At 39.9% G+C, this 15,501-nt stretch overlaps 1 protein-coding gene across 1 annotated transcript in view; it reads left to right on the forward strand.

Moving 5' to 3' along the window:
• LOC308115601 (uncharacterized protein) overlaps nt 1–10,440 on the forward strand; it is a 137,597-nt gene extending 127,157 nt beyond the window's left edge. Inside the window, exon 5 of the mRNA XM_080473189.1 lies at nt 8,998–10,440. Coding sequence (XP_080329315.1) covers nt 8,998–9,049 — 52 coding nt within the window. The 3' untranslated portion in view covers nt 9,050–10,440. The remainder of the gene's footprint in view (nt 1–8,997) is intronic.
• The last annotated feature ends 5,061 nt before the right edge of the window (nt 10,441–15,501 follow it).

Consider the following 15,501-nt stretch of genomic DNA (forward strand, 5'->3'; position numbering starts at 1 on the left):
CACTTTGCGTGTTTTGCGAGCCTTTGAAAGCGTGAGATGTTTTTGTAGCATGTCACCATAGGATGGTGAACCCATCACTTCTTTAAACAAAGCCATGACATTCACCCACACATGTACATGCATGTACATGTGTGGGTGAAAGCTCCCTGATACAACCTGGAGAGCATTACATGACGTCACGTTGTCAGTGACGAACTGTAAATCATGTTCTGCCAAAATATCAAGAGAAGGTGAAAGATAGTTCTTATAACATGAGCAACTTAATCACCAGAGACATTTGGACCAGCAGAGTTTAGCCCGATGTCGCTCATTAGTTTAACTGTTCATTGGGTACCAAGAGGGGTCTACTCCGAGCCGTGCTACATGCTACATGCTACATGCTAAAGAGTTTCTGGGCTCACAGAACAGTGATGATACATGTTAAACATGATTAAAGTATGACTGATAAACTCATTAACAGCGAGCTGGAGCGTGTGGCGACACACAGCGAGCTCAGTCCCTCGGTCTACAGTCTACAGCATGTAGATAGACGCTACACACTGCCCTTATGTGTACCGTAGATTGTTGAGGCTCCTCCATACTTTCCGCATCGTACATCCGTAGATCGTTTTGGACTTGTACGTGGACAGCGGATGTGCACGTGATTCCATTCATACTACATTTCAGGGTTCACGTCGGAACGCTTTCCACAACGTAGAGTAACGATCCTGAAAATATTTCCACTTCTCGTGGCAGCCGTTCTTCTCCTTTCTTAAATTTTTTTCTAGATTTCTCTCCGAGAGTTCTGAGCCGTCTGACTATCTTGACATTCTTTGAAATTGTGACAGTACAGATGGGGAGACCGACAGATCTCCTCACACAAGTGTCCAGTGTTGCATAGCACAATAACCCGTGTGTAAATGTGTGTGTCGTAAAATTTAGAAAAAGGGAATTCTGGGTAATGCAGTGTCGTTATTAAAGCCCAAAGTTGAGCACACAGTCGCCGTCCGCCTGTTATTAAAGCATAATACTCAGTAGGCATTCATTGTTGCTGTCTTGTGCTCTGGCGCATGCGCATCCGATGTGTTTGGTCACAAAAACTGGGCTGCACGTGATTGGGCGCCGACCCTGACGCACTGTGGTGGACGACGATATTTACGTAACATGGACCAAAGCGCACCCTGCAGACATGTGGACGTGGAAAGTATGAAATGGCCCTAAGACAGTTGGTGGTGTGCATAGTGTTGACGCAGATACTGTGGCTCACGGCAACATGTGGCCTTCGCGTATCGTTTGCGTATGGAGGTTGAATTGAGCTTAATGGCATTTAATCAGTAATCTGAATCGGCACGTTGTACTCATCTTTTTAAAAAGTGGTTATTGGTGTATCCCGAGTTGTAAATACATAAGAAATAATAATTATGCCATACTGAATCTCACGACTAAACCAGAACCTTAATGTCACGCGTGAACATTGGCGTTCATTGTGTGTGTGTGTGTGTGTGTGTGTGTGTGTGTGTGCGTGTGTGTGTGTGTCCAGGTTTTGGTCAGTGCTGGAGGGTAGGAGCCCCCCAGGCTTCTCACAGTCGCAGTGTAACTTAGAACGCAATAGGAGAGCAAAATTAGTCACCTCGTCTCCGACAGCCCCCCCCCCCACACACACACACACACACACACACACACACAAACACCAACCAACATCCACCCACCCACCCCACTCCAGCAGTGTTTCTGTCACCACCAGTAAACGCCGCTGCTGCCCACCTGATCTGCTGCCACTAAGACGCTCATCTCACTGCCAGACCTTTGGCTGAAAACAAGTAATCACTGCTTTTAATCAATCATTCATCATATTTCCTGTTATGGTTTTTTTTTTTTTTGCACTGACATACGATTTAATAAAGCAGAAGGTGAATAATTGGGTTTTGAACAGATACTGACTGGATAATTACCAGCGCTTCAAAGAAAAGAAGATGAAATGAGTTGCAATTGTGAGCAAACAGTGAAAGACACGTCAGTCATTGGTTGAGTATATTATTCTGTGTGACACTGCGAGAACTAACTGCTACTCACTCTCAAGCAGATGTCTTAAGAGAGGGAGAAAAGCAATTTTAATGATTTACATTCCCACTGGAATCTCGACTGGTAATGTTCTGACTTGTAATAAAACCAAAGTTGGAGAATTCCTAATAAGGAGACGAGTGAAAACGTCCAGTTACCAGTTATGGACTCATAGTTTGTAACATTAAGTTGCCAGGAGGCTGATTTATTAAGATCTTGTACTGAGACTCTAACTCACCCGTTTGTGTGTTTATCTTGCAGAAAGGTTTGGATTTACGTGACAACATGATGTCAGTTTACACGGAAACGACCGAAATGCTGAAAACAACATAGTCAGCATGTCGAGTCACTCGTGGGTGCTGTTGTGTGTTATGTGCACAAAGAACAAGTGTTTTCATATTGTTGTGTTTTTTCGCCCATTCAAATACTTCGACAGGGTTGGAGCGTGTTTGAAAAGTTCCATCTTGGGGGCCGTTTTCAGAACGTTGCATTCCCTGTGGATGGCTGCTGTGTGAACAGACACCCAAAACTCAACAAAGGTTTTGTGTTTTTACTTGTAAAGGGGCCTGTGAATGTTAGACCCTGATTACATGAGCAATCCGCTGGAAACGGTATCGTTCCAGCAGTAACATGTTCGTATGCAGGGACCGAATTGTGCACTGGGCACTAAACAAGCAATAAAAGAAATGTGATGCCAGATGTGTTGATAGATAGATAGATAGATAGATAGATAGATAGATAGATAGATAGATAGATAGATAGAGAGAGAGAGAGAGAGAGAGAGAGAGAGAGAGAGAGAGAGAGAGAGAGAGAGAGAGAGATAGATAGATAGATAGATAGATAGATAGATAGATAGATAGATAGATAGATAGATAGATAGATAGATAGATAGATGTAGAGATAGATAGATAGATAGATAGATAGATAGATAGATAGATAGATAGATAGATAGATAGATAGATAGATAGATAGATAGATAGATAGATAGATAGATAGATGGAGAGATAGAGAGATAGATCGATAGATCGATAGATAGATAGATAGATAGATAGATAGATAGATAGATAGATCTGAGCTCTGAGCGACCGAAAATGCAACTATTTGAAAGGACTCGGGCTCTCTCTCCGTGGAGATGCAGTAAATAGTTCTTCTGCACATGTGTGAGTAGATGGACAATAACAACAATGTTTTCCTCCAGAGTTTCATGACTGCCAGTCCATATTCTCCTGGTACGTGGTAGTTCTATAGTTGACAACTTGGTCGTCTGCCCAAATGAAATGCTTGTTTACTCGTCACTGTTAATGTTTATAGTGTATTGCTGTCTGTGCGCACGTGTGTTTTGTCATTGCATACACAAACGACAGCACCCGCTAGTGGCCCAACATGAAAACTACCTTGTTGTCAGTGTTTCTGCGATTTGCGAACAACGGACATTGTTTTCAAAACGTTGCCGCGTACGCATGAAACCTTCCTGAAACGAAAAGGTTGAAACGGTGTGTTTTCCCTTGAAACGTTGTCGTGTGAACGGGGTCACAAACACCGACAAACATGTGTTCTGCATTAATCTCCTCCTTGTGTTTTGGAAGACGCACCCATATTTCGCACATTCGTGAAGCTAAATAAACAATTTTAATGAAACGTTAAAAACATGTACAGCCATAGATTTTAGAACTGGCAGAAATGTACATATTGTTTTTCAAATGTTTAAGAATGATCAAAGATCCAGTGTCACACTGGGAAGTCGGACACTCAAGGAAAGACATATCATTTACTGTTAAAACACAGAACATATCAGACTTTTCACACAATTGTTAAATAAACTAAGTGGGATGGAGTGACATGGAGGAGTCAAAAGTGAGTCACCAAGTTTTTGTCTTTAAAACGTTAAAACTTTCAAACATGATGCATTTACAAACATGTGAAAATGATATCAGGTTCGGAATAAATGTTTGTTTTCGGGACCTTTTTAAATTGAGAGAAGACAAACATAATTTGAGAGGATTGTTATTTATTGAGTAAAGTGGGAACTAATATCTGATACAGATGTGTTTCAGTTCTGGAGTTAAAATCTCTGTGATGAATTTAAATGTAGTCGCTCAGTTTTGACTTTCAAAAAACTAAGAGGGAATACAGAATAAATAAGAGTTACAGTTCTGACTAATTCATGAGAGAAGAAGGAATTTTATGGTATGGTCTTTAGACCTTTCTTCTGTTTTTTTTTTTTTTGTTTTGTTTTTTTCTTTAAAGTTGCCCATAATCAAGATTATTCCAGATTATTTATAGGATTGGGAATTAATAGTCCACTGATATTTTCTTGGACAGTTAAAGTGAACAGTATTTGTTGGTGTTTATGATTTCTATGTGTTGAACTATGACCAGAAATAAACCATCCATCCATCCATCCATCCATCCATCCATCCATCCATCCATCATCCATGTATCAAGGTATTCCCAATCCCAGAGAGCCACTTATCAAAGGGTCATAGGAATGAGTTGATGACAGGAAGGATCCCACTCCTGACAGATTTTCACTGTGAAGCCTGAAGCTCCCTAATGCTCCTCGTGTGTCGTTTCTGTTAAAGCACGAGTCAAATACAGAGAAACTTCCTCAAGGAATAAGTAAACATTTTCAGAACCGTGTTAGTTTACATGGAAATGATGAATGCTGACAATGATTTGTTTGTTTAATGTTGTTTTGAAGTCATTTGGTTTTGTAACGCAGCCACACACACACACGTGCGTGCAGAGAACAAAACGCCACAAGCATTAACAATGATAGAACACGGACATTCCTATGACAGACCATGACGTTCAATAGATATTAGCCCAAGCGTTTCAAGATAGTCGGAACATTTTCAAAATGTTAGACTTATTTTTTCTTAGCAAACATTTTTCGTATAAGTTCAATGTGTTTTATGTGCCTGTTTTGTCGGGAACCTTAATGTACTGCTGCGTGTCTTGTTTTTTCTGGTAAAATAAAGGTAAAATAAATAAAAAAGATGAATAAAATGTTACATCTTCAGTGGCTCCGGTAACCGTTGTGTAAGCATGTGTTTGCGTTTTCAATTCAAAATGGTGCCGTGTAAACGTTTCCTAGAATATATACCAGGTGTTATCTTTCTAACTTTAAGTACACATTTTTAAATTAGCAATTTTAACAACCTCAGAAAAAAGAAATAAACCGATCAAAGTCCGACGCACGTCTGTTTGGCCGTGTAATAAAAGCCTCTCACCGGCCAAGGGGCGCTCGGTGAGGAGCTGATTAATAGATTTAGATGAAAGGAGGGAGTCATGGACGCTTCATCCAGCAGAGGAGCGAGGAGAGCATCTGCTCAAAGGCCACCTCCCCACGCCCGGATCACCATCTCCAGAAGAACTCGGGCATGGAGCCTCCATCTCCACAGCTCCACGCTAATTCCAGTGCCCCCGCCACACGCAGGCTAATTAAGGCCATGCATTTATTTATGACTGAGCTCATTAAACAGGGAAAAAGATGGTCGCCGCACTGAAAACACATTAGTCCCCGAGGAAACTGCCTGTGAAGTCGCTCTCCTCGGGCTGTTTCAGGTCACAGATTCTGAATCTTTGTGACATATGAAGAACCAGCAAGCTGCAACAATAAAAAAAAAAAAAGAAAAGTGGAGAAGAATAGAAATAAAAAAAAAAAAAAAACAACATTGACTCTGAGGCAATTAAGTGATGTTGCAGGACATTCTTTAGGGTATATTTGAAGCAGCTTGAACTGGTCCCATAATTACATGTATAGGTCACCGACTGGAGGATGAAGAGAAATTTCACTCCCAGGGTCTCGTGCCTTACATTGTTTTGTCTTCGGGGGACAAAATCCCCCTCCGCTGGTGACGAGCTGCTTTTAATAGAACCTGACAACTGCAGCAAAAAAGATAGCAAAGCAATCATTAGCAGACATAACTCAACTTAGGGGGACACAAAGTGGCTCCGCCCGCCACCTCCACCCACTCCTTCATATTTCTGTGGTATTTAAGTTAATTTGGAATCGAGGCAGAGCAGAGCTCTGAAATCAAAGGCAGCGGATATCCCTCAGGTGTGTTTTCTTTCCCTGGAGTGCTTGTCTTTCTCACTCGATCTGTGTGTGTGTGTGTGTGCGTGTGTGTGTGTGTGTGCGTGTGTGTGTGTGTGTGTGTGTGTGTGTGTGTGTGTGTGTGTGTGTGTGTGTGTGTGTGTGTGTGCGTGCGTGTGTGTGTGAAGGGCAGAGACGGAGAGATCTTAGGAAGATCCCCCTTCCTTCCTCATAATTGCACAGATAATTCCAAATCACACAACCTTTTGCTGAGACAACTGGCAACTTGATTTACTGTTCCTCAGTGGCTCCAACTTTGAAGACACTGAATATTACCACCTTCTACTTTTACCTTTTAACGCTGCGAGGAAGGAAAATGACTAAATCCTGGCGACAGAGAAATAACAGATTGCGTTTTAAGTTTTCATGTTTGCCTATACAAAACTACTTGAAGTTACTGTGTCATTAAACCATGAAAATAAAATGTCATTTGATGTTTAAAAGTGGAATGTGGGAGTTAACTCATTTTTAAAAGGTATTTGAAAGCTCAGAGAATTGATTATTATGGGGTGTACAGCTCACTTAAGAGACTGCTCTTTCTTGTTTCTTATTGAAATGTATGAAAAAGATCAAAACACATGACAATAATATATGTTTTGAGTTATTAACACACTAAAGAAGGGCATTCAGAAAACGGCTTGATATGTTTTCATTGGAGTAGGTCTGAAAATTGGGAAAAGTATTTTGGTGTGTTTGCGATGCGTCAGGCTCAGAGGGGCTAAAATCAATCCAAAGGATCCACACCCAGGGCTTCATTTTAGGATGGCTGATAAACAACAGCATTTGGTGACCTTTTGCTGTTCTTACGGGGGATTTAACCCCCTGCTCAGCGCTGCACCATGCTGGTGGCTCCAGCAGTCAGGAGAGCAAGAGGAGCACCAGGAACTCAGATGGGACCGCTTCCTGAAGGACGTCTGAAAGACGCCTCGTGTCCTCAGATTCACCGGACTATCCAGGATGTTTTGGGTTTTTCTTTTTGGGTTTTTAAGCTGAAGGGGGGAGGTTCTTCATCCAGCTTCCCTGGCAGTGTGTGTCAGGGTCTATTATGTGTATGTGGCGCAGACGCCGGGGTGGTGGGGGGGTGGCGGGAGTGTGAAGGCGAACTCCCCACTCTCCGTAGGACTGTGTGTAAGATGCTTTCAACAGCAGGCAAACTGGTTCTGCACTTACTGTGAGAGGAAGCTCTGAGTGTTTAGAGTACTCAGCCCACTTAATGCATTATTATTGTTACTACATTCTTGAGGAGAATGGGGGGAAAATGGAACATGGAATGCTTTTCAAGAGTCAAACCAGTAAAAGGAGAGGAGATTTGTGCGTGTGTGTGTGCGTGCGTGCGTGTGTGCGTGCATGCGTGTGTGTGTGTGTGTGTGTGTGTGCGTGAGTGAGGGAGTAAAGATATCATAATCTTCATCTCACTCCATTTACACTTTCTTTGAAATAAAATCCAATAAAAAGCCTTATATATGGGGAAGAAGTGGCTCCAATTTATTTTGTATGTTCATCAAAATGAGTGATTATTTATTTTTTATATTCGCTCTCATTTAACTTATTTCAATATTTGACAGAAATGTCTATTTTTGGAGTTTAGGCATCAAATCTGCATGTTAAACAACAAGTTATTGTCTGCTCCCTCTGGGAGGACCAATGTAAAATACTAACCGTACTGGGAGAAGGAACAAACATACAATACTTCATTGGGGGTAAAAACAGAAATACAAAATTGGCTTGTGTCAGAAAAAAACAATATTTTTCTCACCTTTCATCCCATTAAATCAATCAACCATGTGATTATAATCCATCTGTCCTCTCCAACTTCCTCCTCTCCACAAAGACCTTCTTCCTCCTTTCAGCTAATGCATCTGATTGTTTTTCTCCACTCATAAATCTTATGGTAACTAGAGGACATACATAACAATATACATATTCATGAGTCCAGGTTGCAGCACGCACCATTATTTTTTTCTGAGAGAAGGGCCTTGACGCTCTTGAAGTATTTGTAAGCCTCAATTATGGCACAATTTCTCACAGAAACAGCAGAATATTCTGACTCCATCCATTGTGACCAACACCTAAATAATAAAATTAATCACCATATTCTAAATTTATAGATGTTCTTTTCTTCCTCGTCATGATGCAAATTTTGACAGATCTGACATAGACCCGAGAGTCACTTATAGTACGGAAAACATGAAAATTTAGCAAGTGAAGAACATTAAGAGCTGCAAGAATAACCATATTTCTTATATGGCGCATTTTGTTTTGTGTGTTTTAGTCTAGACACCATTTGTGTTTGCTTCCATTTTATGCCATTATGTTACTTCTTTGAAAATCAACGTTGACGTCTTCAGATCCACAAAGTTAAACCTTATTCTTACCAAGGAGACCCTTTGAACCCGCCCATCCACCCCAACCTCCTCCTCAAAACACAAACTTCCTTGTAGCTCTAAACCAGGAGTGTCAAATACAGACAAACCAGCAAGCAAATTGCAGACATTGCAAACATTAAGACCCAAGCTGAGATATTGGTGACGGATGTGTGTATGTGTAATAATAATCTATCATCATGACTTGACTCTTAGCAGGTCTTAAAAGTGTTTTGGATCATAAATTTGATCAAGCCTTTTTTTAAAATTTGTTCAGCTTTAAGACACATTTGGAGCAAAAGTTTTGTTTTGATGGAATTAAACAGAAAAAAACAACAACAACAAAAAAAAAGAAAAATTAAACTGCATGTGATGAAAAGCTATTGACGGGGCCAGTTACAGATATTTATACTCAGAAATGTTTTATTTTTATTTTTTATTTTTTTTAAAAGGACTCAACAAATTAATTAACGTGAAATGCATAATTTTTCACAGGTTTCAGCAAAATCCAAACCAAGTCTGGCCAAGAAAACAGATGGATGGATGAACTAATGAAGGAACAAATAAAGAAACGCAAGTTGAACGATGGTATGGAAGGAGTTCACTTTGAGAAGTACAGATAAACGCTCAGGAATGGATGTGAGCAGTGGAGAAAACATTGGACTGTATGGAATCAAATCATTGAAGAGCTAGTTTTGTATGATTCTGTCTATTGAAGCATGTTAATTAGGGCTAAATGATATTAAGATGCGTTTGGAGAGAAAGTTTTGTTCTGATGGAATTAAACTGCATAAAAAAACCTGCAAAATGAAACTGATAATGGTTACAGATATTTAAATTTTTTTTCAATAACTTAACAAATTAATCTTGGCTTTCATTTTGTTTCTTGTCTGCACGTGTTTCACTAAGTGATTAAACTGCGCTCACAGAGATCCCGAAACGCTGTGGAAGCTGCTAAAACCCGGATGTAAACAGGTTCCACTTCAACAGAACGAGGTGCTTTTGTTTCTCTCGTTGTATTTCCACTGTGAAGGACGACTGAGTGTAAAGTGAGCCTCCGTCGGTCAGTGAAAAGCAGGCGCTTTAACGGTTCTCCTTCACCAGAGCTCACAGCAAACATAATGGAGAGGATAGAGTTACCAGCTACTTTGGGCCAAACATGACTGCCAATAATTGCCTTACCAATATTTGCATGTCCCGCTCAGTGTTATTGAACACCCTGCTAAGTAACTGAGCGCCGCGGCCCCGGCACTATTTTAAGTTGTTTGCTGATTCCACGGTGGGATGAAACAAGACAATTATGAAAACCCATTTCACACCATTATGGTGTTTTTAAGAGGCCTCGGGTTTCACTGAAAGCTTAGATTCTGCCATGATTTTTATTGATGGCCAGTGTGGATCGGATGGGTTTTAGCAATGCAGCGCTTTAGCAGGTATCAGGATGTGCGATGATTTGCCAAGTAAGGTAGCTGTGCAAAATGGAAATTAAAAAAAGAAAATAGATCTTTGTTCACAAGTTTAGTGAAACTCTTAGCAACGGTTTATGGGATGCAAGGGAACAAAGGAAGAGACAAAACGCCTTGGACCTCACCAGTGTAATTACTGAAATGTTGGAACATGAACGTGAAATGCATAATTTTTCACAGGTTTCAGCAAAATCCAAACCAAGTCCGGCCAAGGAAGCAGATGGATGGATGAACTAATGAAGGAACAAATAAAGAAATGCAAGTTGAACGATGGTATGGAAGGAGTTCACTTTGAGAAGTACAGATAAACGCTCAGGAATGGATGTGAGCAGTGGAGAAAACATTGGACTGTATGGAATCAAAACATTGAAGAGCTAGTTTTGTATGATTATGTTAATTATGGCTACATGATATTAAGAAATCCTCTGATAGTTGTAGAGTATTTTGATGAAAATAAACACTTCTATGATGTCAATGTCTTTGTGCTTTAACTTTTCTTTTTTTAAATAACAGTACTTTTTCTCTTCCCCAATCATATTCTTGTCCGTTACCACTTGCAGCAATTTTTATATAAATTTTTTGCTTCTCACTTCTACCATCTTGATGACAGGTATGATGTATATCAGGCTGTCAATCGATGACATTTCTTTTTAAAAATTGCAATTTTTTTGTCAATTAGACCCCGTTCACCGTTTTTGTTTCAGGAATGTTTCACGTTTACATGGCAACGCTTTGCAAACAATGTGCTATTTGTATACGGCAACGACAGAAACTCTGAAAACAATGGAGTTTTCATGTAGGGCCACTAGTGGATGCTGTTGTTTGTTTTTTGAAATGAAACCACACACACATGCCCACAGAGAATAATATTCTATAAACATTAACAATGGGAGTACACGGACATTCGTTTGGACAGGCGATGAAGTTGGATTGTTATTGGGGTGACTGAATAGTTGTGTTTTCAGAGCGTTTTCAAAAAGTTCCACCTTCGGAGCTGTTTTCAAAAAGTCTGGTTTTCAGAGGCTGAGAGCACCATTGTCGTCTAAACAGCCCCTTAATCACACCTTTCTTTCATATTTAAAATTCAGTAATTTTACATTTGCAGGACTTGAATACACAGTGTATAGAAACAATTCATCCCAGTTCAGTCTTTAGCAGTATGTATATTGCTTTCTGATATCGCAATAGCGATACATTTGCAATAGACTGCGCAACCCAGACATTTCTACACCAAAAAGTTTTGTTTATTGGTAATGTCTACTAAACAGTTGCATTAGGCCGTATCAACATGAGCCAAAAGATGTTATTTCTCCTCGACGTTCTTTAAAAAATTTGGAACACTATGAAAAACAGTGCAGTTCATATGCCAGGCCTTTAGGTGGTGCTGTGACTCAGTGGCTCAGAAATACACCAAAAATAGAAAAGAAGACACAGAGCATGAAAAAAAGCCTTGTTTATTATTAAAGCGACTAGCATCAGTAGCTTCTGCAGCTCGACCCGGCGCATTGTTGTTTGTTAAGTCGCGGAGAGGGTCTCGGGGTTATAGGACGAGCGGTGGGGCGATGACATCATCCTTCTCAGCAAATGTGTGTCTTGTCCGTTCACACCTCAAAGTGGAGGTGGCGTTTTAAAATTTCTCCACTCTGGGCCGGCCTTTAGTCATTTCAAACACGATTTTGATGCCATGAAAGAATGAACAGATATATTAAAATAATATATATTTTTTTACTCATTGTGTTCTCTTTAGCTACATTAAGAGAATAATTTTTATCTCTATATCTCATAGGAATGTCGCTCCCTAATTTTGTTTTGGCGCTTTAATGTCTGGGATTGGACCGCATCAGCAAGGACTCGTGTTAGTTTTCCTAATATTTCTTGTACTGGTGCTAACATAACGCTACAGCCTGCTTCTTAAAGTTTTGTATTTGTGAACATTTCTTTGAAGTCAGTGTCAAAAGACAACAGGGGGACTTGAAAATATGTCAACACATTCAAAATAAAATAAATAAAGGCCTGACCGTACCTCGATCTACAGAAACAGTCCTCACAATAGTTAGAAGGCAGAATCGTTTGAAATAAGACTTTGTTTGTGGTCGAGGGGTTTCAGTTGCTTTCATCAAAGTGGGAAGATCATGAATTGTTTTTGTTGTCCATTAAATAAACCTATGAGATGTGTTGAAGTTTTCCTCTGGTGGCATCTGGTTTAGGTTAAGTCAAACGTTTTTGATAGAGTAAACAAAAAGAAAGCGAGGAAACCAGCCTGGCAGATGTCCTTGGTTTGCGCAGCTCTTCATGTGGAACACAACATCCACTCTGCCATAAAAATCTCCCAATCACTCTGAGATAAACGGTAATCAAAAACGTGCGACGAAGCAAAGGCATAAACTAATTACAAATAAATACAAGGTGGCTAATCATAAGTAATCCAGTTGTGGCGCATCGGCAGACTCCCGAGCGAGAGCAGCAAGAAGCCCGAGTTTGGAGCAAAGTGATTTCCCTCAGGCAGATGTGCCATTTAAGTGTGCTCCATTGTCGCGGGTGAGATCCATTAGCCCTCACTCTGGCTTGCCACATCAAAGTGAATTCTCACATATGGATTATGTATAAATCTGGGGGGGGGGCTTTGTCATTATTTTATTTTTATTTTCAGTCTCAAGCTGGGCAACTTAATTCAATAAGTTGATTTTGAAAAATGACTCATATGAAATCTGTGTGGACACATGTGTACAGCTTATGTATACTTACGTGTGTGTGCGTGTGTGTGTGTGTGTGTGTGTGTGTGTGCGTGTGTGTGTGTGTGTGTGTGTGTGTGTAAACAGCTTAATGGAACCAAGCGGATTTCATAATGGAAAAGGCCAACGTTGGAGTTGCATGACACAGTCTTGTTCTGATGTGGATTAATGAGGTCACTTTATGAAGCAAAATCAAACCCAAACTCAACTCTGAGGATCTTTATTTTTTATTTTCATTTGTACATTTCTTTTTTTTTATTGAGTTTTTCTTTAATCTGATACTAACGGCCGTTTAACACGCAGGTGAAAGGCCTGCTCTGGTTCTGTCTGATCATCTCCATCACAAGATAATTCTTACCTAAATCTAATGCAACAGTTAAGCTCAATGAGGATGATGGTTTTGAAGCATTTTGCTGTCATTTAAGTATTAAGGCTGACTCCATTTTCATAATGATTACATAGCTTCCCCCCACGCCACGTAAAATAAAACCAACGACACGTGTTTTAAGTGGTCGACAGGACGTCTAGCCAAAGCTTACTCTGAATGTGAAAAAGTGGAATTATCTCTTCAGATTGTTTTTAGATTTACAAATCGGACCATACTACTTCCCCACAGGCTCGGTTGGGTTGGTGTTTCCATCGAGGCTTTAATTTGCTCAAATCCTCTCACTCAGATTAGCTGAGGTTTAACATCTACTGCGAGAAATCTTAGATTTAACTGTTATCATTTCGTAATAAAATCAGTTACTTTATCAGTCTTTGAAACTCAATTTCACCATTAATTAAGTGTTCTTATCAATCCATAGATATGAGGTAGTATTGGCCCACCCTCCACCTTCATCAGTGAAATGTAGGAACATCACCCCACCTTTGGCACCATCCGAATGTTAAACGCATTTCAGATGAGATCTGAAGTTAAACTCTGCATATTACCTGTTATCATTACGACATTATAAGACTTTTGGATAGTTTTACGTATTTTTAAGTATATATTCAAAGAAATAAAGCATTCGTTAAAAATGTGAATTACCAATTCCACGACTATGAGAAGAATAGGAAAAGACCGATAATCATAATTAATAGGGATGCGCCGACACCAGATTGTTAAAGGATGAGTACAAGTACAAACTTTTAGCTACTTGTTGATACCAAGTGCCGATACAAGTACTTATCACACGCCATTAAAGCTAATTTATACTACATTGCACCGATGATACGCAAAGGCTATGCGTCACTGCGAACTACTTTCACACAGCCTCTGCGTTGACGACACACACCCCCAGCAGCCTTAAAGTCTCCAGGATACTGCGGCGTCTACGTACTGCAGTGTGGAGCGTCTATCTTGTTCATGAAATGAATTTTAGGTGACGCTTCACTTCCAGATGTAACTTCAACCATCCTCATGTGTCCTTTATCTTGAGAGACATTAATCTAATGCTCCACCCCGACGCAAACTTACATCCTTTTAATGCCCCATCAATTTTTGGGGACAAAATTGCTACGTTCTCTAAAGGTCGCCGTAAATGTAACCCTCTGGCGAAGAAAGGTGCTGGTGCGCCTCCTTATAAACGAGATGGGTAAAAAAAACTGACCGAAGCCATTCAATTAGGCAGGCTTAAATAGGGCAGAGTATCCACTCAGCTGCCGCACTCATAAACCATCCGACACGCCATCATCAGATTAAGAATTCTTTCGAGAAATCACAGGTCAATAAATACAACATGTAGATTTCTTAATGAGGATATCTCCATGGAAAAGGTTAACATGGTTTATCAGTCATCGCTTTACATGAGAGGATATTGAGATACTTTACATTTTATTATGGGCTTGTATTATCAGTATAGGTGATCCGATGACTGCTGTAATATACGCAGACGATGAGTTACAGTCTGCTGCAAATATTGGCAGTTTTTTTTTATTCTTCGTGTCAGCACTTTTTTTTAAAGGGGCCGGATGATAACTGTCAAATATACAAAAGCTCAGTTGAGTATTGCAATGTCACAATATGATTTGCAAGAATAAACTAAATAAAAAACACTTCGGGAGATGATCTATTATCTGTGATCGATGAACTATTACCTACGGCTGTGGTGTGCATGTGCACTAGCAGCAGCAGCGTTCAGTGGTTCAGCGCACTGTTGTCGTGGAAACAGACCCCAAAATCCAACATAAGCTTGTGTTTTCACTTGAAAACATTGTGTAAACAGGCCTTCAGTAACAGTGCTCTTTCTCTTGCCCCTAATTTACACAAGCTGTTTGTTGTTTTTTCTACAACATGTGCCCCAGATGCTCCCACCAGCAGGATTCAGACAAACTGGACTGTTGACTTTGTTTTTCTTGGTCAGATCCCCTTAATGTTTGTGATTCTGACTTCTTCCCTGTGGTTACCAACCTATGAAATAATTGACAATTAATTAAAATGTTTCAGTTAATCACACAAATATTGTGAATTGATTGCAATAATCATACATTTCTGTCATATTTAAAATGTGGTTTTCCATAATGTGAAGAGCATGAATGCACAGTCAATAGAAACAGGATTTCACAGATTTTAGTCATCCTTTCGTATCATGTTGACATAGTAATAAGGATGAATTTGCTAAATATTCTGCAGCCCCACTTTCTACTACGAGAAGATCAACAGTCTATTTATTCAAATTTGACAATATTCTACTATATTTGTAGGACTACCAAGTTTGAAAAGTTGCGAAAAGCCTTTAATATTAAACACTAAAGCCCACCTGATCCAAACTGATAGAATCATCTTCTCCAGATATTCAGAAGCAACCACGACATAAAGC

This window comes from Lipophrys pholis (assembly GCF_963383615.2).
Source record: "Lipophrys pholis genome assembly, chromosome: 10".
Lineage (NCBI taxonomy): Eukaryota > Metazoa > Chordata > Actinopteri > Blenniiformes > Blenniidae > Lipophrys > Lipophrys pholis.